The sequence below is a fragment of the Scomber japonicus genome, chromosome 23 (genome assembly GCF_027409825.1).
Source record: "Scomber japonicus isolate fScoJap1 chromosome 23, fScoJap1.pri, whole genome shotgun sequence".
NCBI classification, from domain to species: Eukaryota; Metazoa; Chordata; class Actinopteri; order Scombriformes; family Scombridae; genus Scomber; species Scomber japonicus.
This window is the reverse complement of record NC_070600.1, coordinates 1,362,059-1,384,623: the sequence shown is the minus strand read 5'-3', so window position 1 is coordinate 1,384,623 and position 22,565 is coordinate 1,362,059. Positions and strand designations below refer to the sequence as shown.

At 39.0% G+C, this 22,565-nt stretch overlaps 2 protein-coding genes across 5 annotated transcripts in view; one reads left to right on the top strand and one right to left on the bottom strand.

The window, feature by feature from the left end:
- The window catches only part of LOC128353412 (protein bicaudal D homolog 1-like), a 47,921-nt gene extending 37,583 nt beyond the window's left edge, over positions 1–10,338 (bottom strand). For all 4 annotated transcript variants that reach the window (XM_053314104.1, XM_053314106.1, XM_053314105.1 and 1 more), the window contains exon 1: positions 10,120–10,338. In XM_053314104.1, the coding sequence (XP_053170079.1) occupies positions 10,120–10,338 (219 nt within the window). The remainder of the gene's footprint in view (positions 1–10,119) is intronic.
- A 2,739-nt stretch (positions 10,339–13,077) lies between these two features.
- On the top strand, positions 13,078–21,727 carry strap (serine/threonine kinase receptor associated protein). Its single transcript, XM_053314113.1, has 9 exons — positions 13,078–13,533; positions 13,925–14,060; positions 18,276–18,357; positions 18,457–18,529; positions 18,733–18,832; positions 18,941–19,078; positions 19,289–19,425; positions 19,597–19,746; positions 20,917–21,727. Exons 1-9 carry the CDS (start codon positions 13,422–13,424, stop codon positions 20,976–20,978), a joined length of 990 nt encoding a protein of 329 aa, XP_053170088.1. The 5' UTR covers positions 13,078–13,421; the 3' UTR covers positions 20,979–21,727.
- Positions 21,728–22,565: the final 838 nt, after the last annotated feature.

Here is a 22,565-nt window from a genome sequence, read left to right as displayed (position 1 = left end):
TATAAACAAACTGGCATTTAAAGTGTTAAACTCCTGAAAGTGAATGAATATTTGTTATTATCAGGACTGATGTTGGTTAAAAATAATAACTCATTGAAAGCAGAACATAATATGAATTTATAATATTTATGACACATGTTTGTCCCTAATGAGACTTGTGTAAGACTTTCTTAAATGAGGAGCAAGAGTTAAAGCCTTAAGCCTCAGGCTCATATGTAAACCTGACATTTCTAAACCTAAGATGCAGCATTTAGATTTGAATGACTGAAATCATCAGGTGACTATAAACAGACTCTATGAGCTCATGTTATCAACGCTCAATTCACAGTAAAAATCACCAAAGCTGCTGTCCAAGTGTCCATTATTCAGTGTGTGTGTGTGTGTGTGTGTGTGTGTGTGTGTGTGTGTAGCTGTCTGTAGTCTCACCAGTGATGGCTGAACTTTTCCTTTAATCCTCAATCTGAAGAATTTCAAAGCATTTAGTTCATCTGTGTTTAAAACTATATTTAGTTTCACTATTAAATCTGTTTGAACTTTTATCTCTTCTTATTTCTTTTTGCTGTTTAATATAACTTCCTGTTATTATTTATAATCAATCTCAACACTAAACTTCAATCTCGTAAAGTATCCTAAAACTTGAACCAAGTGGAACATCAGCTCATGGACCAGCAGCAGCAGCTTTAAGTATATTGTATTGTATTTAGAGATGATTTATCGTATGCAGTTTTTTATTTATTTATTTTAACACTTACTACAAGAATACCGCTGTGTCAATTTTGAATTTCCAAATTTCAATTTCAATAAAGTTTCCTCTTCCCCTTATATATGAAGACATTTCTTCACTCTCACAATGACAGAAAGCAGAGATCTTGTCATTTCTTAAAAAAGCCCTGGTAGACTAAAATCAGCTTGCCAGACTCTGTCCTGTGTGATACATCTCTACTGAGTGTGGAACATGTGTTGTACTCAAGTTGTTTCTGGTGTCACTGACTCCAAACAATGCTATGTACTTCCTGATATTCATTTCCAGTCATCTTGGGTGAATCTGCTCAGTTACCTAGACATCATAAAAGTGTTTCCAGCTGTGAAATACACATCTGGTTCAACTAGGTTGGGAGGATAGTTGTGAAAGAGATGCACATTGATTCAGATAGTGTGTTATCATCAGAAGTCCTCATAAGTACAGAAAGAAAATAAGAAAGTAGGTCTCAATAGAGTTAGACAGAGTGATGTAGAGACCTCTGTGCTGACCTCTCTGTCTCTGCAGAGGCCGAGTGATCCTAGAGAGGACAGTCACTGATAGCTCAAACTCAATAAGGCTCAAATATTCACAGTGAGACAAAATGATAAAAAAAGTAATGCACGTTTTTAAAAAAAGGAATTATGAGGATGTTGGACTCATTTATTTAACCCTTACATACTGTTCAGAGTCACATCATTTGACCCATTTCTTTAAGTTTTAGAGCTGTAAGAACACCAAAGACACATTTTGTCAGACTTTCCCTAATGTGACCGACAGTATACAAAAATGGAAATAAAATGGATCATTTTTTAAATTTCTGTTCAACTGATACATATTATTATAAAAGAAAATATATGAATTTGATCTGTGTTTATTAAAAAATTCAATCATTAAATAGTGATTTTGAATATCTTTTTCCCATTAGATTAACCAAACAGAAGGATTAATCAAACATGTATTAATGACTGATGGGGAATTTATGGATATGAATCAGACTATAACCAGTATGTAAGGGTTAAAAGAGGCAGAGGTAGATCAGTCTCATACTGTATCATCACTGCAGCTCCTTTGTGTTGCATACCTGAGCTGGCAGTGAGCCTGAGCACAGAGTGCAGCAGAGAGGAAGCTCACTGTACAAATCAATGTGATGGACTCCTGTTAAGCTAATTAGCAGCGAGCTGTAGCTAGCTCTTTACAAGCTGCTGATGGAGCCATCTGAACATTCCTCCTGCTGTGACCTGAGATTATTACATTAAAGCAGCCGGTGCATGTCAACCTATTAGCTAATGCACATGACAGGAACAGGAGAGTGAAAACTTAGGACATTTTCTATGGCTTTGTATGAAATATCTTAATCCAAATCTTAAATATGAAGATAATATAATACTATAAGGGACTGTGTGGAAATGATTGGAAGTGAAGCTGAAGAGGCTGCTGCACTCACTCCAGCTCTCTCTCTCTCTCTCTCTCTCTCTCTCTCTCTCTCTCTCTCTCTCTCTCTCTCTCTCTCTCTGCTGTGGACTATTTACTGACAAGTTGTGACAGATATGTGATCTTAAACATATCAGATATATTTTTATTATTTAGCAATTTAATCATTATAAGCTTCAGCTCCTCAGCTGCCTCTGGTTATTGTGCTCATGGTGCTGAATGTAGAAGGTCTTGGTTAAAAACTAAGGCGCATTTGGAATATTCAGTGGGACATATTACATTGATCTTTATTATTAATTTATTCTCTGTTTGATTTGTTTTAGTGACTGTTTGGGAAAATAAAATAAAAATACAGTTAACCAATGGACTGAGAGCACAGCAACTACTTATTTTACCCCATACTGTTCATTTTTGACCCTCAAAAAAAGTGTCTATACCAAATTTTGAACCACACACATGTTTAGAAAGCATCAATAGTGGATCTGACTGATCAATAAATGTGATTAAACCTTGATTCATGTTTCAGAGAGCAGAGAGAGTGTATTTTTTTCATTTATGGAGAAGAAACAGCTCCTATCACACAAAATCATGTCCTATTTGACCTAAGACATGAAAATATAACATAGCAATAATGATGGAAATGTATTTAATGTAAAGGTAAAATGATCAGAACTTTATGGAAGTGTGGGGTTTATTGTAGAACCATTAGAGCCATCAGTCTTCACTGCTACATCATAAAAACTACTATCTTATTAAAACTATTAACTATTCATTTCACTAAAACACATGGCAATAGATACAGAGATCATTTGACCCAGAACAGCCTCAATGGACAAAAAATTGTAGCATCTATACAAAAGTATAACATTTAAAATATTTTCATTTTTGTTCATTTTGGGTCACTTTAGGAAAATTCATCAAATTTCAGAGTAAAATACATTTGTGGTGTTTTTACATATGTTAAATGTCAAAGCGGGTCAAATTTAAGGGTTAAAACGTGTTTTTTATCTTATGTCAGATATTTCCACTTTTCAATGAGAAAAACAAAAACCAGCACTTTCTGATGTTGCATTCTGTAAACCTTCCTGCCCAACTGTATACCTCATATGAACTTGATTATATTTCATATTCCAATGGTATAAACATAAAATCCAAAATATGTTTTTCTCATTTGATTTTGGACAGAACATAAACACCAAGGTGCCTCTGAGCTCTGAGAAGATTTTTTGGCTGCGTCCTTTCCTTAAAGAGATCTTAAAAAGGGACACAGAGTTGGAATCAGACTGGAACCTCCCAGAGATTATAAATATTAATGTCAGAACTTTGTTGAAAAAAACGTCTTGTGGCATACCTAAGAGTGAGTCCTTTAGACTAAACAACCAAATAATCACCCCTGTAAGCATTTTCTGCTCTGACGCTCTGATTAGCAGGACTCCATGCCTTCCAAATTCTCACGAGCTACTTGCTTGACACAAAACAGGAAACAAACAATGGTCTTCTGTGTTGACGTCTCAACAATCCTCCTCTCTGAGTGTTAGTGTCTCACCACTTCCACATCTCCTCCTGACAGACAACTAGCTCCTAGTATCTCCTACCGGTCACCTATCAGTTGAAACTCTGTGATGATGTGACACAGGTCAGGTCTAATATTTACACAGGCGTACGTTCAGTAACACACACAGTCAAATATCTTGCTTGCATGAGCCATGAAATAGTGATGTTTCTGTGCTTGTGTGTTGAAAGTATGCTACAGTTAATCATTTATAGAAGAGGCTATTTATATAAATGTAGATTTGCACTCAGTGGCCTTTATCTCAGCTTTCATCTGAACCGTTCTGACAGTGTCTGCTCTGTTTCCATCGTTCATGTAGAGTTCACCCTCTGAAGTGGAAAAAATCATTTTTGGTGTCATATTTTTATTTCAAATGTGAAATCAAGATGCAAAAACTGCTTCTAAAAGGCATCTTAAGACTTTAAATGCTTCTTCTAGTGCAGAGGTGTCAAACTCATTTTCATTCGAGGGCCACATACAGACCAATTTGATCATGTGGGAGAGAAGGAAGGAAGGAAGGAAGGAAATAAGATGGGAAGGAAGGAAAGACAGGCAAAAGGAAGGAGGGAAGAAAGGAAGGAACGGAGGAAGGACAGATGGAAGGAAGGACAGATGGAAGAAAGGGAGGAAGGAAGGAAGAAACAGAGGAAGGACAGAAGGAAGAAAGGTAGGAAGGACAGAAGGAAGAAAGGGAGGAAGGACAGATGGAAGGAAGGGGGAAGGACAGATGGAAGGAAGAAAGGAAGGAAGGAACAAAGAAAGGATAAAAGAAAGTTAAGGACAGATGGAAGGAAGGAAAAGAACACAGGAAGGAAAGTGGGCTGGATCGCACCCCTCAGCGGGCCGGTTCTGGCCCATGGGCCGCATGTTTGACACCCCTGTTCTAGTGCTAGTATGAGGTTTACGACTACTGTATAGATTGTTCTGGAAATGTGGTTTTGTATTCATGTTCTCCTCATGGTGAATTGTAGGAACTTTAATGATCCTTTGACCTTTCAAAGTGCCATCATAAGATCTATTTATAGTTAATGATCACAAATCCAGCAAAACAAATGACGTTCCCATCAGCCTCAGCTGTACTTTGTGCTATCATTATAAACATTACCATAACATCAACTATGTTAACTTTTAAGCATGTGCACTGTTATTGTCTGGTTAGCCTCAGCAACTAGCAACGTAACCCTCCTGTTGTCCCACAAAAAGGAGCTGTTGTTTTTTTTAATTTGTTCATGTTGTATTATCTCTCCATAATCTCCACATCATCCAACATCAGAAAAAACTGACCAATTTAGGCAATAAGGAAGTTGCATCAGATGTTGAAATTAGTGCCAGATTAATTCAAACAGTAGTTTCAAAGAACAGGATTTGCTTTTCTTACTGCAGGTTATGTTGAGGGAATAGACTGGTTTGTGTTAGTTCACTCGTCTGCATCATTTATCAAAAATACTGAAAGCGCTGTATTGACCCTTTTCACTATTGAAGAAGCACATATTGTGTTTTTTCAGCTTTTGCAGATAATAAAGCTGCTGTATTCTCTCCTATCTAATACCATTCAGCATTCCTTCCAGTTCATTCTCTATGAGGGGTGACATGAGAGATGAGAAAGCAGTAGAAAGCCTTCTAGGACAGTGACTCTAGAAACAGTCACATAGCTGAAGAATGTTTAGAAGCTAATCTTTAAAGGAATTTGTCTTTCTGAGAAACTAATGACCTAATTTAACGAGGTTTAGTCCTCTCACATCGGCGTGTCTATTTTCCACAAGCAGCATGCCTTGCGGCAAAGAGGATCGATAGCCGTCCAATGAACTGAAATGAGTTGAAATGAGAGGTATTGAGTTAGCAGGGCTGAAATGGAGACTAGATGAAGATGATGTGTGTATAGATGGAGTCACATTGTGGGAGAGCTTATAGAGCGAGAGGATGAAGGGTGAGAAAGGTTTAGGATGGAGGGAATCTTCTGAACATTAAATTTAGCTTGTTTAGGCTCTCAGTAACAACTCACATTATAAGGAGACAAAAACAACAACAGCTTTATCTTAAGGGTTCAGTATGCAGGATTTAGTTGTATCTACCGGTGAGGTTCAGATTCCAACCAAGTGAATCCCCTCCAAACAGTGGAACCTGAAATGTCCATGAAAGTCACAAAAAATGGGGAAAAATGGGTTTGGTTTGTCCACTCTGGGCTATTGTACAAACATGGCGAGCTCCTTGGAAGAGGACCCACTCCTTATGTAGATATACAGGGGTCATTCTAAAGTAACGAAAATACAATGATTCTTATTTTCAGGTGATTATACACTAATACTTATGTATATTATATTCCATATCTGCCAAGTACATCTGCTAGATGCTTCTAAATTCTACACACTGCACCTTTAAAGTCCAAATGTCATGTTATTTGTCACACTGTGTTCTCCTTTGAAGAAAAAACAGAAACTATTTTTAAAATAATTTGACAGAACTCTGTCTATGTAGATGCAGACCTTATTTCTATTCAGATAATCAAATCTGTACACAGAGCAATAATATAGTGTTCTATCATAGGCAGAGGAGATAGTCACACTGAGCCTGATAGCATCCTGCTACACAACACAAGAGCCACAGACTCTGAACAACAACCCACATTAGCTTTCATGTTAATGTTCTTATTTAACTTACAAATATGAACACACATCTTGTCCTACAGCTTAGCTTGTTGAATAAACCACTGAAACATTCAGTCAGTTAGCAGCTGCATAGCCAATTAGCTGTGTTCAGCTGCAGCACATTAAACAGCATGTAGACATGTATGCAAATGTCACCTCAGATCTGTCAGATGTCGGTGTGGCTCTTATTTCTCAACACCACTGCTAACAACACACAGTCTGTTCATGACATGCAGCTACATTATGCCAACTGTTGACACTAACAAGCCCCTCCAACCGGCTCAGACAAAAAGGGACACTCCTGAGAAAAGGTTACGTCCTCGAAGATATTTTCTCTTCCTTTCAATCATGAAAAACTATTCACAATACATTTAAAAAACAGTTTTCTCAATCAGTGCCTTATTGTGAGTGATAAACACAGATTTTCTTGCCAAAGTTGCAACAGATCTCCAACTGAACTGTTTTGTGGTTCATGTAGATGCCAAGTTTGAACAAGGAAAAATACATGGAATGAACAAGATCATCTCTGGTTCTGCTGCATCAGTGTTTTAACTTTTTTTTAACTGTCTATCGTGAGCCTGATAATGTTATAGGACTTTGATGCTAAATCAGTGGACTCTTACTTACTCTGACTCTTTTAAGTCAGTAAACCAACAAAGGCTGCAACATTCAGTCATGGTACCGACTGCAGAAAACCTTAATATAAACAGACTCTGTTACTCTGGCTAATCGACAGAACTAAAATAATAAAAAAAATGTATTTCTTTTAAAGGAGCAGTGAGTAGGATTTAGTGGTATCTAGCAGAACATATACTATAATAATATATAATATTTACAAGTGTATTTTCATTAGTGTAGAATCAGCTGAAAATAGGAATTGTGGGGTTTTCGTCACTTTAGAATGAGCCTTTATATTTACAGGGAGAGGGTCCTCTTCCATGGAAGATACCATGTTGCTACGGTAGCCCAGAATAGACAAACCAAACACTGGCTCTAGAGAGGATCTTTCAAGTTTTTCTCAAGTTTCAGGGCCTCCGTAGGTTCTCCTGCATGGTCGGAATTGGAGGGGGGATGTATTCAACGGTTGAAATGTGAAACCTCACCACTAGATGTCACTATATCCCACACACTGCACCTTTAAAGCACAATAGAAATGTTCACCTCTACTGTATTGTATTGTAGTGGAGGTAGAACTCTCAGAGACACATATTTCAAAAAGAAAATGATCTGCATGGAGGTAAGTGAGGTTAAGCTGTGTTTGTAGTTGTAGTGAACCGACCTTAAACAATTACATTATGTCACTCACTGAACCCCCAACTGCTGCAGCTGAGCTGCCAAGTGGCCGACAGTGTAACACTATGGTCGCACTGGGAAGCTTCCAAAAATGAGTCTGTTCAAGCTTCACCTCCTTGACTGATATTTACTCCCACAGACCACCGGTGTCATTAACAAAGTGTCCTTGTCCATTGAAATAACTGTTAAAAATAACATACTGTTGACACGACATATTCATGAACTGCTACTGTCGTCTGCTGCCTAGGTCCAATGCCATTTACACACACATGCATACACACACACACACACACACACACACACACACACACACACACACACACACACACACACACACACACACACACACACACGACCTTCAGGATGTAACTGCACAGTCAGCTTCCAAGTTCAACCCCAATCTGTATGACAGCCAACAAACGGGTGGATTAGTGTTGCCATACATTACCCTACATGCTGGAAAATTCTGTTCCCTGATGCATATCGATCAGAAAAATGAGTTGATCGCAGGTCAGTCTGGCGCTGCTCATTAGCTGACATTGATTATTGGAGTCAGTGGAGGTAAATCACGTCTTGAGGCCAGGGGTTGAAACAGAATATGAACACGGCCATCAGAAATTGTGCTATATATTTGGGATAGATAAATGTGAATGATCGCATGGTGGAGGTTTGGAGGACTAGAAATTGTAATTTTAGTGTTAAAACAAGAGTAAATCAAGAGTCTCCCTACTAGTGCTATAACAAGATTAAATGACTTTCATGTAATTTCCATATACCAGTCCTGTTTCTATTAAGAAATGTTCCTCTTCTCTGGGGTTAAGGCTTATGTTATGGTGAGATGACACAGAGATGACAGGGTTTAGGTCTAAGGCAAATTCATTTGGAAACAGACTTTGACACAACACTAATCTGTATTATTTACTAACCAAGCAGCCTGAATGCCCTCATGGTTTCTTCAGACCTTCTAACACACACAAAAAGTATAAAATACCTTGAAGTCTTCTCTCTAGTAAAGCTGGAAACACAACACACTGTATGTTTGAAGACAGATCTCACCCTTGTGTGGCTTGACCACGTTTTCACCCCACACTGATGTACCAGGCCAAACTCATTACTGCCTTCTGTGGTAAATGAGGATGAAACATCCACTGTAATACAGTGAGTAATAAACAGTTGACTGTGTTTTTTTAACCCCATCATCAGCCACAAGGGGCAGCAATGAGCCTATGAGTAGCAAATAGTGGGCAGTAGCTTCCCTAATTTTCAACATCTCAAGAAAGTCAGACTAAGTGTCTCACAATTATAACTGTAGCCTTCTCTGAATCAACTTACTGGGACAACTCACATCTTATAATTATGAGTCTGTAAGTCAAAGGGAAGCCTCTTGGCTCCGACTTAAAACTTAAAGGGACGCTCAATCTTTGTTAAAACAAGTACTCCTCCGCCTGTAGAAACAGTTGTGTGATGCTTCTAGGGGTTCGGGGGAGCTTTGTCAAGTCGGAGAAAATAACCCTGATGATGTAGGAAACCTCCGATACAAAGTGGGGGCGTAGCAATTGACAGACATGAGTCATTACCAGGCAAAGAAGTAGGACTGCAACTAATCGATTCATTATTTAGTCTATCAAATGTCAAAAAGTAATAAAAAACTACATTTCCGATGATTTCCCAGAGCCAAAAATAATGTCTTCAAATATCTTGTTTTGTAGCTACAACACTACACACACAAAGCATTAAAAAAACCATTTTGCTTGAACAATCACTGACATGATTACTTCATTATTAAAAAGACTGCAGAAGATGTTTCTTTCAATTTAACTCATTTAAGCTATACAACAATCTACAAGCGTACTATCAAACTGCATCATGGGAAATGTAGGACTATGCATTTTTGGAGACAAAAAGTCAGGATATCGCCACATCTGCTGCTTCAATTTTAATGATTCTTTAATTAACCGGTTTCTCTAGTCCCTATAACTTTAAGGAAGTGCAGTACTAAATTAATGATGAGTCCCTTTAAAAATGTCAATTTAATCATTTAGGGTATTTTCCTGGCGGGAATGATCTTCCATACAAAGAGAAATATTTGACAAGTCATTGACTACAACAATCCTCTTTAGCCTACTGGTCACAATCAATGATATCTGGGCCTCTTTTGTTAGGTGTTCAGCAGGTGGATTACAGGTAATAAGAAGAATTAAAGCATCCAGAGCCACGAGTAATCAAATGTAGCCTAGTTGATTTACTCATATTAATAAAACATCAACTTGAATCTCTTGCAAATCTTTTTTTTTCTTTAACTTGTAGCTGTTAGAGTGGAAGTGTAGTGTAATATCAGACTATTTGTGCAGCCTTATGAATTCTTCCTCCGAGGCGGAATGACTTGTAAAATGACTCAGAACTAATAATCTAATGCTTCAGGCTACTTTTGCCAGTAATGAGCCATACGAGCCCACCTCCTGCAGCTGCTCCAGCTCCAGCTTCAGCGCCTCCTGCTCGGCCTCCAGGTCTCCATACTGCTGCTTCAGGCTCTGGTTTTCCTCCAGGACCACCAGCCCGCACTCCGCCGCTCGGATCTTCTCTCGGTTGGCCTCCGCCAGCTCCCGGTTCAGACGCTCCACCTCGGCCCGGCACTGCTCCACCGAGTCCCCGTATCCTGCTCCACCGGCAGCCATCGCCCCTCTCTCCCTCCCTCTGCCCTCTCCTCCCTGCGTCGGATCAGCAGAGAGCCCCGTCGGAGGGGAGGGAAACAGCTGAGGTAGACAACAAACCCCCACCGTGTCCCCTCCGAGGACTCACACCGCTGCTTCAAATGGCATTTAAAAAAGAAGAAGAAACATCCTTTAATATCCACACAGCGCTGTCATCATCCTCACACAAAGTCATGTTGCGCGTGTGATGCTCGAAGTGATGCAGCCTCTCATCATCCTGCCCGCATCCTTCTCCCCTCCCTCTGTTTTTCTGCTTATTCACCGGCTTCAGGTCGCCATCTCTGCCTGCAGCCGTGAAGCAAGGCACACTCCCCGCTCTCCGTCATCCTGCTGCAGGCTCAGAGCTTTTGGATCCTCAGTGAGAGTTATAACGTTACAGCTCTGCCACACGTGCACGCGCGCACGCATGCACGCACAAACAAACACACACACACACACACACACACACACACACACACACACACACACACACACACAAACACACAGCACTGACGACAAGTTCTTCTGCTATTATATGTAACATTTTCCCACTTGGTGTAGGATAATAATCATAATCATAACAATAGTTTGAGTAGAGGATATCAGAAGGATACAAATATTTAAAAAGTGGAGAAAATACAATTTTTCTAAAAAGGAATGAAACAGTGGTGCAGTTATTAAAAAAGACACAATATGAGTTTCTATTCTGGTATCATTTCTGAGAAACTTTGGATATTTCTACCTAAACAAGTAATAATTTTATACCTAATATTTTATTTCTTTAATATTATGTCTAGGGTCGATATGTTGGCTGATAATGTTATATGTACAGAATATATATACATAAAACACATGTTTGTTTGTTTTTTGCATTGATCCCTCAAATGTGGTTATCAAACACGTGATGAAGATATGTAATGGATATTGATATATTACAGTTTAATATTAAACTTTATTGCATAAAATGACAGTAAACACCACTTAGAATTCAATTATTACAATTAGCTATATGAATAAAATGATCAAATCTACATAAAATGCTGCCTATATAACTAAATTTTTAAAAAAAATACACATATCAGACAACATACTGATTCTGATATATCTGTGATATCGGCTGACCGATAACTGTATCACTTTTCTATAGCAAGCAACCATGCCTCCAGTGAGATGCATTTTATTGTTGGGTTTTTATGGTATATTTACACTTATTATGCCTATTTTACAACATTTACATCATATTTTACCCTACAAGAAAAAAAACGCAGAGCATTTTGAGAGAGAATGCAGAAGTTACCAACAGTAGACTGAGGAAATCAGAGATGGTTTATCAGAGTATGTGCAGCAGGTGTGAGTGTCCTGCAGGGGGCACTAACATACCTGTGCTGCGTGTATGCTCACGTGGAGCACGAGAAGAAGTCGGTGTTAAGCCTTCAAAATAAAAGCCAAAAGAGATTTGAACAGATTTGTTTTTGCATTGCATATTCACAGTTACAGCAAGAAGTATCACATAGATAATGGAATATGCTATAATACGGTATTGTGCAAATGGCTTAGGTCACGTGGAAAAATAAAAAGAACTCTGTTTTTGAATGATACTGCAGGTCTGTATAACTGGAACTGTTCTTTTCTTCTAAGTTTTTTTAATAGTTGCAATCTTACTAAAAGCATAATCTTGCAATACCTGAAGTAATAAACATGAAATAATAAATAATGTATTACAAAATAAATAATTACATAAGTGATAAAACAAAAAATAAATGATAATTATAAAATTGTGAATTAATTCAATTCATTTTCAGTCTTTTTATCCTAATTTTGAAGATTTCTTTTTTTCCCAAGTATGTTTAATTTCATAATGTGAAATAATTTCACAAATTATACAAATTTCAAGACAAACAGTGCAGAGCGATTCATGTTGTTTAGCTCACTACTTAGCTGGCAAAGCAAATATCAGAGACATAAAGCTACCCTGTTTGCTTGTTTCAGAAATGTTATTCTGAAATCCAAACTGCTGGAATGAAACAAAAATATGCAGCAATAAATTATTGTTTGAAAATGTTTTATGGGATGGTCTGCATTAGAATAACGCTTATACCTCCCTAAATGTTTTAAATGTTGTGTGTCAACATATTTTATTTTGTCATAGCACTTTAATTTGTAAAGGTGTACTTTTAATTAAAACAACTAGTTTAAGATCTATATTCCCTTGTCCTTTTTGCACGACACAAAAGAGAACTCCACCTTCATGTGCAATATTAGTATTTCATGTATAATACCAATTTCAATTCAACTGTGCAATATATATATAATATACTTTTTTTCCCTCTTCACTTATATGTGAATTAACAATATGGTACATTACCACTCAATACCAATATTACTGTTGTGCTGCAAATAATGTCACAATTATTATTATTATTATTATTATATACTTACTATTATTGTTTTTCGTACTTATTTATTGTTCTTTATTCTTTCTAATTGATGCTGTTCTATTTGTACTGTCCACTTGCTGCTGTAATAATGCAAATTTCCCATTATTTTTTAGATCAGTAATTTTACTTGTACCTAAGTAAAATTTCAAAGTAAAGTAGTGGTACTTTTACTTGAGTAGAATATTTCAGCACCTCTAACCATATGAATCCACTGACTGACGTTTTATTATTGGAGTTGACGCTTTTATTCTGAAAACACATGTAGCGGAAGTGATACCCCAGGTCGTGTCTCGCCTATATGAGCTCAGCGGGAGTTGCTGCGTTGCACGTTGCTAGTTAGTTACAATGTTGTAGCTATTAGCACGCTAGCCATTCCTTCGCTGGGAGGAAGACCCGCCGTTTAGTTTGACAAACATCATCCACCAACAGAGTTCATTCTGACTCATTCACAACCAAAGCAGCCACACACTGCCTCTCACCTCACAACACCTCTACTAAACACTAGCAGCCTCGTTGTGTTGTCTTTCTTTTAGCTTGCTAGCCTTACCCAGCTAGCTAGCCGTTAGCGTTGTACCCGGCGTAACCGTCTCCTCCTTCTGTGTGAACTGCCTCCCACCCGGCTGGAGGACCATGGCGATGAGACAGACTCCGCTCACCTGCTCCGGGCACACCCGGCCTGTAGTAGACCTGGCCTTCAGTGGAATCACTCCCTACGGCTACTTCCTCATCAGCGCCTGCAAAGGTGAGTCACTGAGGGATATAGTGTTTATTAAAGAGATGATGAAAGGTGTTAACGGTTAACGTACAAGCTGTAACTTTACTTAGAGTCCTGTCTGCTTTGTGTCACATATTTCCCTTGTTTCTGTTGGTTGTATTGTGACACTAAGTGTTACCGGCTTTTTAATTGCTGTCATTGTTCTGTGTTTTAAATGTGTCCCTCGGTGCTTGATTTACTTTGTCTATGGGAAGTCTCCCTGAAAACAGCTGAATCAGACCTCTTCAAAGTGAGGTAGTCTGAGGCACCTGTTGACTACAGTATCTACATGTTCTATCACAGCTGTCATCAGCTGGCACACAGTGTTGGGACATGCTAGATTAGAATTTGAACCCGGTCTGCTTTCCTTTTGTTTCAGATGGCAAGCCCATGTTGCGCCAGGGAGACACAGGGGACTGGATAGGAACGTTTCTGGGTCACAAAGGCGCTGTCTGGGGAGCCACTCTGAACACAGACGCCACCAAAGCTGCCACCGCTGCGGCTGACTTCACAGCGTGAGTGGATTGTCCTGTGTCGTCCTACATGTGTGTCTGGAAGCAAGATGTCTAATAATCCATTCGTCCATGATACATCTCTCTCTACATACATATTAAGACACATCTGTATAAACTGTTAGTGTTAGAAAAACTTTCACGCAATGAGATCAATAATCAGATTTCTACCCAAGCCATTTAGAAAGCCTTTATTGACATTGTACAAGAATATACAATGAGATTTGGAGTGCTACCTCTGATACAAGTGCTCAGTAGTCAATAACGAACAAACAATAAAAACTAACCAATAGGACAGCATAAACAATCACAAGGGGGAATAAAAGGTTTTTAAAAATGTGGTAAACCTAGATTTCTAGTAGATATGCAGAATTACATCATTGATTATAATCAATGAATGTCAATGATTACAGAGTGATTAGTGGGTTTTATCTAGCTCGCCAATTTGTCAGTATCACTTTTAACTGGGGTAGATCACCATGGTAACAGCTCCCCGCTCCAGACCACAGCCGGTTAGAATCAGATAAATATGTGGAAACTGATCCATCAGTTCTGTGGAAGACTCTGTAGTTGATAGTTGTTTGTTTTTGTGTCAGTAAATGGTAAGAGACCAGAGCCCACAATGACATCATCAAGTGTCTCATTCTGTCCACAATCCAAACATTCACTTTACTGTTACACACGACTACAATAACAAACTCTTCACATTTAAGAAGCTGGAATCACAGAATTTGGACATTTTTCTTTTTAAAAAATGACTCAAAATTATTAATCAATTATCAATATAGTTGATGATTAATTTAACAGTTGACAGCTAATCAATGAATCAAATGACTCAACTAATAATTGCTGCTCTACATCTGATTGTCAAAATTGAATACTCGTCTGCCTTCTTCTTCATATGATATAATGTTAATGTTAAATATAATTTATTTACTAGGAGCACTGGTGACCCTTACTGAACATTTAGATGCACACCTTCAATCAACCTGCATTGCAATTATTCACATTTTCAAAATATATTATTATTATTATCAGTTTCTTGCACACCAATTTTTAACTATAACTAGCGCCCATGCAGTCAAAGGTGAACATATAAACATTATGTATTTATTGTTTATTTCAACAGTCAGTATCTGTTTATTTATAGCTTCATAAACGTGTGTGTGTGTGTACTTTATTAATCCTGGAAACTCATTTACCACCAAGCAGCTCATACATACAACAATACAGACAATACAATTGAAATACATAAATGAATAAAAAGTAAATTGAAAAAGTTTGAGTATAAATGTATGTTTATAAATGTATAACTACTGGTTCATTCAAATAAACCAGTTTTTAATTAAAAAGCGTTTTTCCCCACATAACCCCCCGAAATAGACAGTGACTTATACACTGGTTATTACGGTAATTAACTCTCTTACTTGTGATGTCATCTGAGAACTTTTGAAGTAGACACTGACTGTGTCTATAGTCAACCGTATACAGTGAATAAAACAGGAGCTCAAACTGCCCTGTGGAGTTCCTGTATTGGTTAAAATGATGTCAGACTGATTATTATCAAGTTTGACATACTGAGGACGAGACAAGAAAATCCAAGCTGTAGTTGTGTTATGCAGTTTAGAACCCAAAAATCATAATCTTAACAGAACTAGCTATAGATGTCATACAGTATACAGTAATGCACCATCCACTCTCACACCTTCCTATAGGATCATTACAAGGGATCATGAAAAAGTGAGACCTGTCTACCCAGGTGAGCCAGGACAGGGCCTCTCAAAGCATTTCATTATATGAGAAGTCAGGGCTAAGATCAGAAAGACAGCTGCTCACATTGGATTTTTTGGGAGTAGGAACAATGCATGATGCCTTCCACAATAATGGACTTTTAGATGAAGACAGAGACATAGAAAAAATAGAATGCAAGACTGAGGACATCTGATCAGCACAGACTTTCATGCGTGGATGAACACCATCTGGGCCTGCTGACTAACTGGGATTAAGGTTCTTTAACTGCTGCCAGACATCATCCAGAGTGGAAACAATAGCTGGGCTACAGTCCTCGGGTCTATTCTGTTCAAGAGATGAGAGGATGCTCTCATGAGAAGCAGAGAAATCAACTTCGTCAAACCTGGCAAAGAATAGTTTAGACTAGTTTACATTTATTGCTAAACCAGGGACAGTAAAATGACTGGTCCCATAGCCAAAGACCCTTAGTGTTCCTATTGGACATCTGAACTACAGATGAGCTGTCAGGGAGCAGCTTACTGGCAGCTAGCAGTGACCTGTTGCAGGTTCTTCCTGCTGGCAGCTATAGAAACACCGCAGGGTGTCACTCTAAGTACTGAAATACCAGCAGTTGCCACAAAGTGAGCTGCCAGTGAGTCACACCAAGGAGTGTAGATGACATGACTTGCGCAATTCACTACTCACTCCCAGGCCCCTCCCCTCTCACAGACACACACACAGAGGAGGAGAGAGAGAGAGAGAGAGAGAGAGAGAGAGAGAGAGAGAGAGAGAGAGAGAGAGAGAGAGAGAGAGAGAGGAGAGAGAGAGAGAGAGAGGGAGAGGAGAGAGAGAGAGAGAGAGAGAGAGAGAGAGAGAGAGAGAGAGAGAGAGAGAGAGAGAGAGAGAGAGGAGAGAGAGAGAGAGAGAGAGAGAGAGAGAGAGAGAGAGGAGAGAGAGAGAGAGAGAGAGAGAGAGAGAGAGAGAGAGAGAGAGAGAGAGAGAGAGAGAGAGAGAGAGCAGCATCAGGAGCAGTTTAGGGTTCAGTATCTTGCTCTTGGACAGACATGCAGACTGGAGGAGCTGGAGATCCAACTGCTGATCTTCTGATTGGATGAGCCTCTCTACCTCCTGATCCACAGCTACCTGCAAACATAGAGGAGGACAAAACATATGCAATTAAACATAATGGCCTCAATAAAGGAGTATGGATATCATGGCTGATTCAACAGGGGTGAATAAGTAGACCTTGTGTCTTGGTGCAGCCACAACATTTGCATGTGGATGTGTCATGTTATCTTTTTAATAACAATTTCCTCTTAACACACTAAAAGCAACAATAAACATGATGCTGTGTCATACAGCTGAGCCTGTGAGCTGTAGTATTCTCTATGGTTTAATTAATGTGCATCATCAGCAACAGCTCAGCTTCTCACTAAGTATCACTGGACTGTAGCAGTTAGGGCTGTGGTCAAAAAATCGATCCGCGATCCGATATCGATTCACGCTGAAAAAGCATGATATCGATCCAAAAATGTCTGGATCGATCTTTTCCAGGTGACTACAGGCACTATTTTCTTTGACGCGCGAGGCGCACTATAAAAAGCGAGTGCCGGCTAAACGAAACCGAAGCTTAAGATAGCGAGATGGCTGAAGCGGCACCACTAAAATCACCTTCTGGAATGAAGGCTGATGTTTGGCAACACTAGCCTGTCTATGCATACTGTATCTTTACCTATTAAATACATAAAAACATGAAACGGAGAAAACGGTTCCCTTTCCCTCCGTCCAAAATGCTGCCATTACGATCAGCTGACTATCAGCTGATCGTAATGGCAGCATTTTGGCATTTTGGCGTTTTATTTTTTTTTCAATCAAGCCATCTGTTACATGAACAACCTGTAAATGGCATTTCACAAGTATCTGGTTGTCAAAGACTGGGTACAGGGGGTTCTTGTAGTTTTCCAATATAGAGGGCCACTTAATTTTAATTTATTTATATTTTATTTGGTCATTGTTGTTTAGTTCTGGTCATTGTTTTAATGCCATGGATATGTTACTGAAATTTCAAATAATACTTGGATTTTTGTCTAAAATAAATACTTGATTCTTGACTCTTCTCTCTCTGTGTCCCTCTTACACGTACACAATCACAAACACATGGAGCACATGGGACAGTATTTATTTGCATTATGTCTGTAAATAGATCGATATCGAATCGAATCGGATCGAATCGTGGATCGAATCGGATCGTGACCTTACGAATCGGAATCGGATCGATCCAGGAAATTCGGATCGATTCCCAGCCCTAGTAGCAGTTCACTACAGTGATAATCAATCACTGGATGAAGATTTGGATTTATATGTGGTTACTTTTTAAATCACTGAATATATTTTAGTTTCTAACACATGCACAGATTGATATTGTGACATGAGTGAAGCTACATGAACTTAATGAATTAATGAAAAGACAACCTGTGTACTTTTCAGAAAGGTGTGGGACGCAGTGAGCGGAGACGAGGTCCTCACACTGGCACACAAACACATCGTCAAGACAGTCACCTTCACTCAGGTCAGTGCTCTGTCTCTGTGTGTGTGTGTGTGTGTGTGTGTGTGTGTGTGTGTGTGTGTGTGAGAATGTGATTTTTATTGGGATGTTTCTGCCTCTCAGGACAGCAACTGTCTGCTGACCGGAGGAAACGACAAGCTGCTGCGCATCTATGACCTAAGCAACCCAGAAGCAGGTGAGAGGGTTACAGAGAGTGGGTCAGAGTGGATTACATTTATTTTGAAGGGTTACAACGTTCTGCTCTGGTTTGAACAACGCTGCCCCCTGCTGGACACGGATCTCATTTAAAATGACTCACGTGAACAACTGTAATTGATGGTGTGTGTGTGTGTGTGTGTGTGTGTGTGTTTGTTTGTGTGTGTGTGTGTGTGTGTGTAGCACCACAGGAGATCGCAGGTCACACTTCAGCCATCAAGAAAGCCCTGTGGTGCAACAACGACAAGCAGATCCTCTCTGCTGCCGATGACAAAACCATCCGGTCAGTGACACTGCTCCTCACGCTGCGCTGCTTCTTCCCATCATCCTGTCTATGAAGTGTATTAATATAGTAGCCTCTGCATGTGTGTGTGTGTGTGTGCGCGCACAGGCTGTGGGACAGAACCTCCATGGAAGAGGTGAAGACGCTGGCGTTCGACACATCGGTGAGCAGCATGGAGTACGTGCCTGATGGAGAGATTCTAGTGATCACATACGGAAAGACGATCGGTTTCTACAACGCTCTGAGGTACACTGCAGGATGATACACCTCTGCACTTATAGTAATACAATGGGATTCTGTCTACACTGTATTGTTATGATCATACCTAATATAAAACGGTTAAATCAAACAGCTGAGTCTGTAATGGACAGTTGACAGTCATGCAGTAAAGATCCACTGAATACAGAGAAAGATGTATCTGCTCCACACTGACATTATCTCGTTCACTTGTTCCAGCCTGGACCTGATCAAGACTGTGGAGGCTCCAGCTCCCATCAACTCAGCCTCCCTCCACCCAGAGAAGGACTTCTTTGTTGCTGGTGGAGAAGACTTCAAGCTCTACAAATTTGACTACGGCACCAAGGAGGAGCTGGGTGAGGAGCAGCCATGAACATTTTCCTCTCACTCTGGATCATTTTAGAGATGCTTTAATGATGTCCACATTTTTCCAACTTTATCTAATCCTGCTGCTGTCCTTCCTCTGTGTGTGTGTTGTGTGTTGTGTCTGTGTGTGTGTTGTGTGTTTTGTGTGTGTGTGTGTGTAGAGTCCTATAAGGGTCACTTTGGTCCAGTGCACTGTGTACGCTTCAGCCCGGATGGTGAGCTGTATGCCAGTGGCTCTGAGGACGGTACACTGAGGCTGTGGCAGACAGCGGTGGGGAAAACCTATGGCCTGTGGAAGTGTGTCCTTCCTGGTAACTGTCAAACTCTGACCTCTCATTTATGTAGTCAATGCAAGTCACATGATCAGGAAGATACTGATAGTGTAAATCTTCCTCTATAAACCTGTTCTAGTTTCATTCATTATTTGTCAACGTGGTTATTTTATGTTCTGTCCACTAGAGGGCATCTCAACATTACCAAGAAACATGCTAAAGCTTTTCAACTAGCTGCTCAGTAATAACTAAGCTTAAACACAAATGATTCATGTTGTTAAATTTAATGAACATTTGAATCTCAACACAATCCTCTCCTCATTGCAAAAGCAGCGCTGCATAAACTGAAGATAGTTTACTGCATTAATAATGACAACATTTACAACTACATTAGTGACAACTGCAGCATTTCAAATATTCAATATTGATTATTTTTCAGAAGTGATCAGGAGTGGATCTCTGTAGATGTGTCTGCTTCATTTTCTGAATGAGACTCAAACTCAAAACTTGGTTCAAACATGACAAAAGCATTTCATTGTCACATGCAGGGAGGTTGAGACAAGAAGGACGAGATTTGCTAACGTTAGCCAACACTTTTATATACAATTACACATTCAAATAGTAATTTTAGTATTCCATTGTTGTTTTTTTTACTGAAATTCATTCCAACAGCCCTAGTGTATAGTAGCACAGTAATATAAATAGAGTCAATCTGATGACACTGAACACAAATCACAATCATCTGAGCAAAGAGCATCATCAGTGCTTTAAATGCTGGAGTCACTTCCACAGAAGTCACTAAGAAAAGCTCCCACTCCTCCACAGCTTAGAGTATCAATATGTGATGTGTTCCTGGTGGCAGTGATTGATATTTCATAAAGCAGGTGTTAAAGGTGTATTCCACAGATTTAGTGCTGTGCCTACATAAAATGGTGCAGTGAGGGACCATGTGATGTTTGGTTAATTACCATCTTTCAAGTGATCATGTTTAACCTTCTTAGTTGTCTCATGGTTCTCCCACCTTAATACCACCTTCTCCACCCAAATGTGAGTTTTCTGCTTCCAAAAAAATGGGAGCAGTAATTGCAAACTTCCAGTCTTTAAACATGATCTGTGATGTGTTGACAGTAACATTGTGTCATATCTAAATCCTCAGCATGATTCTTCTAATTCTTCCTCTCCTCTCTTGCGTTTTGTGCGACTCCTCAGACGACCTGGGAACAGAGAACTCTGAGCAGCTGTACCCCTCCACCCCCGAGATCAAAGCCTGAGGACGGAGTGCTGCCGTACGGAAACTGAATGAGAAGAGGAAAAAAAAAAACGAAGAAGTGACAGAGACGAGCGGAGGGGTGTTCCAGCGTCTTCTATCAGGCCCCAGCAAGGAGCAGAGTCCAGAGCATCTCCATCTATCAGGAACTGATGTGGATATTAAGACTGCCCCGTCTGTCATACAGCAACCATCTCTCACACACACACACACACACTGACACACACTGACACACACAGATTTGTGCAGTCACATGGACAGTGTGGGCTGCTGAGTAAAGCAGTAGAGCTGTGAGTGTCTCTGGCTCATCGCTGCCTGCTTTCTCTCTGATCAGCCCTGTCCTGTAATGTTATTTTAATCTCCATTCACCCTTAAATCCCAACTCTAAACCACGCGATGCTAAGATCAGTTTTGGTTTCATAATTAATGTATTTAATGAGCTGGACCAATGCCTTTTTTGTTTTCAGTTCAGATACAAGAATACTGGAGATGGTTGCACAGTTTGTGCTGGAGTTGAGGTGCTTTCATTTCTTCAGAAACATTGAGTATTCACAGCTGTTGTACCGGTTGAGTATAAAAAAAAAAAAAAGTTAAGTGTCAAAATAAAAAAAGTAAATATTGTTTTGTGACAAAGTGGAAAGGGAAGAAATGTTACTGGATTTTTTTTCCATTTTGGTTTGTGTCTTTATTTGTGTCCAGTGATTTAAATAAACGAATGCATTACTGTTTGATTTCAGTTCTGCACAAAAAGCACACTGCTGTTGCCTTTAATTTTTTCCTGTTTTCACCTGTCACATGAGGAGACATGATATTGCAGATTTGTAATGTGCACACTTATATATCATGAAGCAAATACAGAACTTTATTAATTATCAGCTGACTTACTGTTGTTTTTTGGGTTGTTTTTTGCTTGATTGTAGATTTTCATCAAACATAACAACCAGGGTTTGGAAGGTTAGGTTGGAAATGTAATAGCTTACAGATTACTAGTTACTCTATTTAAAATATAATAAGTAATGTAACAATGACTTCATCAAAGTAATGTAACTTATTACATTTGATTACTTTTTGATGACTTCTAATATTCTAACCAATGTTTCAGCTGTTAGTGTAAGTGTAGCCATTAAGCACCAAAATCTAAGTTCAGCTGTTTTTCATGGATACTGACATGATTTATAAGAGAGATCATTTCTTATAAAGAAGATGTATCTCTCATTTGAAATGTATTCATTAGTTCATGTAGGTTTTGGAATATAAAATAAATTTGATGGGCTTAATTGGTACAGTGACTCCATTTAAACCCATGTGTGCTCCAAATAAGCCCACATCATGATTTATGTACTAAAGAATTAAAAACAGCAATATATGTATTCAGTAACATGTTAAATATTAAAAAATGAGGAAAAAACCCTCCTCAGTAAAATCTTAAAGGTGTGACTTCAGATGTAACCTCCTTTGTAATCATTTTAACATTTTCATCAGTAACTAACAGATTACACTTACATTTATTTTCTAATTCAATTACATAACGCTGTTACATGGAACTAGTTACATCATAACTGATAACAACATAATTCAATGATCAGTTACA